A 2,198-nucleotide genomic window follows, 5' to 3' on the forward strand; every position below is an offset into this window, starting at 1 on the left:
TGTGTGTGTGTGTGTGTGTGTGTGTGTGTGTGTGTGTGTGTGTGTGTGTGTGTGTGTTGTCTCACTCACCTTGCAGAGCCAGCTGCTCTCAGAATCATCGTCATCAGCAGCAGAGCTGCGATCCAAACCGCAGCGATGATGAAAACTCCAGGACCGACCTGAAGGACGGTGTCAGACATCTTTAATCAGCGGCTGGAAAAGACTCCAACAAACTGATGTCGACAAGCTGAGATTGTACGAACTATGTTAGCGATGTAATCAAGTTCAACAAAACAGCGCTAACAGTATGAACGCTAAGTGATTAGCTGCTAGCTAGCTCCTGTTTTAACAATTAGATGCACAGTTATATACGTGTTAGAAATTAAAAGAACTTCTGGTTTAAAAAATCTTGTTAACTCAAACAAATACGTTTGTAAGTAATACGTTTTGTTACGGCGTCCCGCACTTCCTGACAACTGTAATCTAGAATGTAATTGGACAAACAAACTACAGATGTTAGCCAATCCAATGCGTCGTTACTGAAACGTGGAGGAAAACTGGTTATACCTCTTTTATTACRCGGTTGACGGAGTGCGGCGCCAGGTAGGCGGAGTTTACACTCCAGACCTCTTTCATTTCAACTTAAATAAAAGTAATTTTATTCCATGAATGAATGCATGTCGTTTACTGCCAACCGTACATTCACACCAAAGTTTTAGATCCAAATCATCTCACGTTGAGAAATAACAGAACTAACTCGTGTGTGTGTGTGTAAACACATGAGGCTGTTCAGGCTATGGTCCAGCTGGTGGCGGTAATGAACCAACGAACATTAAAAGAAGAAGAACAGTTTGTCACGTGACAAGTTGGTCCGTCACATGATGATAAGTTGTTGATGTTAACAATATGGCAGCGTTTTTACAGTGGAGAAAATTCGTCTTCTTTGATAAAGACACCGTGAAAGACCCCGCAGATAGCGGGAAAACCTTTACTCTCCCCAAAGGAATAACGGCAAGTGACTCCGGCCGGAGCCATGTTGTTCTCGGAGATATCCTTTGGGTTCAGCAGCTAATGCTAATGCTAACGCTAGTTAGCGGAAATAGCACAGTAAACAGTGAAAAGGCATTATCTTCGATATTAGAAATAAACTGTGGATTGTTTGTAAACTCTGCTGTGTTGTTAGTTAAAGCAGCTTAAAAGACAAGTTAATACCAACTTTATTTGTGGAGAAACAGGGAAGTTAGAAGCAGTTTTAGTGGGAGAAATCATCATCCCAGTTTCAACTCTTTGATTAAAGGTTTCAACTCTGGGGTCAACAGATTGTCATGAAAGCTGCTCAGAATGTAGAAAATAGTTTATAATGAATTTTTACCTTATAATGACTCATATATGTCGCATACTTTTTTTAACCAGCAGAAATGTGTAAATGTTAATGAAAGTGTACTTTTCTGTCCTGACAAACAGGAGTTTGTCGATTAATCACAGATTTTTTTTCGAGTAAATAAAGGTTATTTTATTTTATTTTACTAGATGTTTAATAACAATTAACCTCTTAATATTGTTCTGATAAATGACAAAATGCTCCTGGACGAGTTTGATAATAATTAAATTTTTAAAAATCCCCCCAAAATCTTCATAAAGAAATCATGACAGTGTTGCTGATTGTTAATGGAAAGGAAAGACATTAATTATGCCAATTCCCAAAATTAAAAATTTTAAAATGCTATATACTTCCTGTTTTTTAAGCCTCTTTTTACCCCCAGAAAAACAAATTTCATTGTATTGTCATTAGTGTTACAGAAACATGCTGGTAAAAATGAATGGTTGCTGATTAATCAAACTATGATTCATTTGAAAGTATGAGCTTGTGGTCAGTCAGCAGTCCTGCTGCTCCTTCATAAAAATCAAGCAGCTTTTGTTGAAGCAAATATTAAACTTTTTGCCGTAGCCATCTCTTACAGGAAGCAGATGACAGGTGGAATTCTGGGTATTTCTTTTGTGAAACATTTCAGTAACAAAAAGGCAGAAGAAATGTGTACGGTCTGAATACACTTTCACAGCACRTTAAATGATAAAGTTAATAACAGACGAATGGATGAAACAACTACACCACAGGTTTAGGGCTGCCACAAACGATTATTTTTTAATCGATTAATCACTGATTATTTATTCGATTAGTCGACTAATCAGATCATATGTTAATTGAATATAAAACATAC

General features: G+C 37.2%; 2 protein-coding genes across 2 annotated transcripts in view; one reads left to right on the plus strand and one right to left on the minus strand.

Annotated features, from left to right (window-relative positions):
- The window catches only part of tmem218 (transmembrane protein 218), a 5,244-nt gene extending 4,464 nt beyond the window's left edge, over window positions 1-780 (minus strand). The window contains exon 1 of the mRNA XM_014014581.1: window positions 70-780. Coding sequence (XP_013870035.1) covers window positions 70-179 — 110 coding nt within the window. The 5' untranslated portion in view covers window positions 180-780. The remainder of the gene's footprint in view (window positions 1-69) is intronic.
- A 90-nt stretch (window positions 781-870) lies between these two features.
- vps11 (VPS11 core subunit of CORVET and HOPS complexes) overlaps window positions 871-2,198 on the plus strand; it is a gene marked incomplete in the record, with an annotated part of 23,866 nt that continues 22,538 nt past the window's right edge. The window contains 1 exon segment of the mRNA XM_014014579.1: window positions 871-1,027. Within this exon segment, the coding sequence (XP_013870033.1) occupies window positions 886-1,027 (142 nt within the window).

The sequence above is a fragment of the Austrofundulus limnaeus genome, unplaced genomic scaffold (assembly GCF_001266775.1).
Source record: "Austrofundulus limnaeus strain Quisiro unplaced genomic scaffold, Austrofundulus_limnaeus-1.0 Scaffold116, whole genome shotgun sequence".
Lineage (NCBI taxonomy): Eukaryota > Metazoa > Chordata > Actinopteri > Cyprinodontiformes > Rivulidae > Austrofundulus > Austrofundulus limnaeus.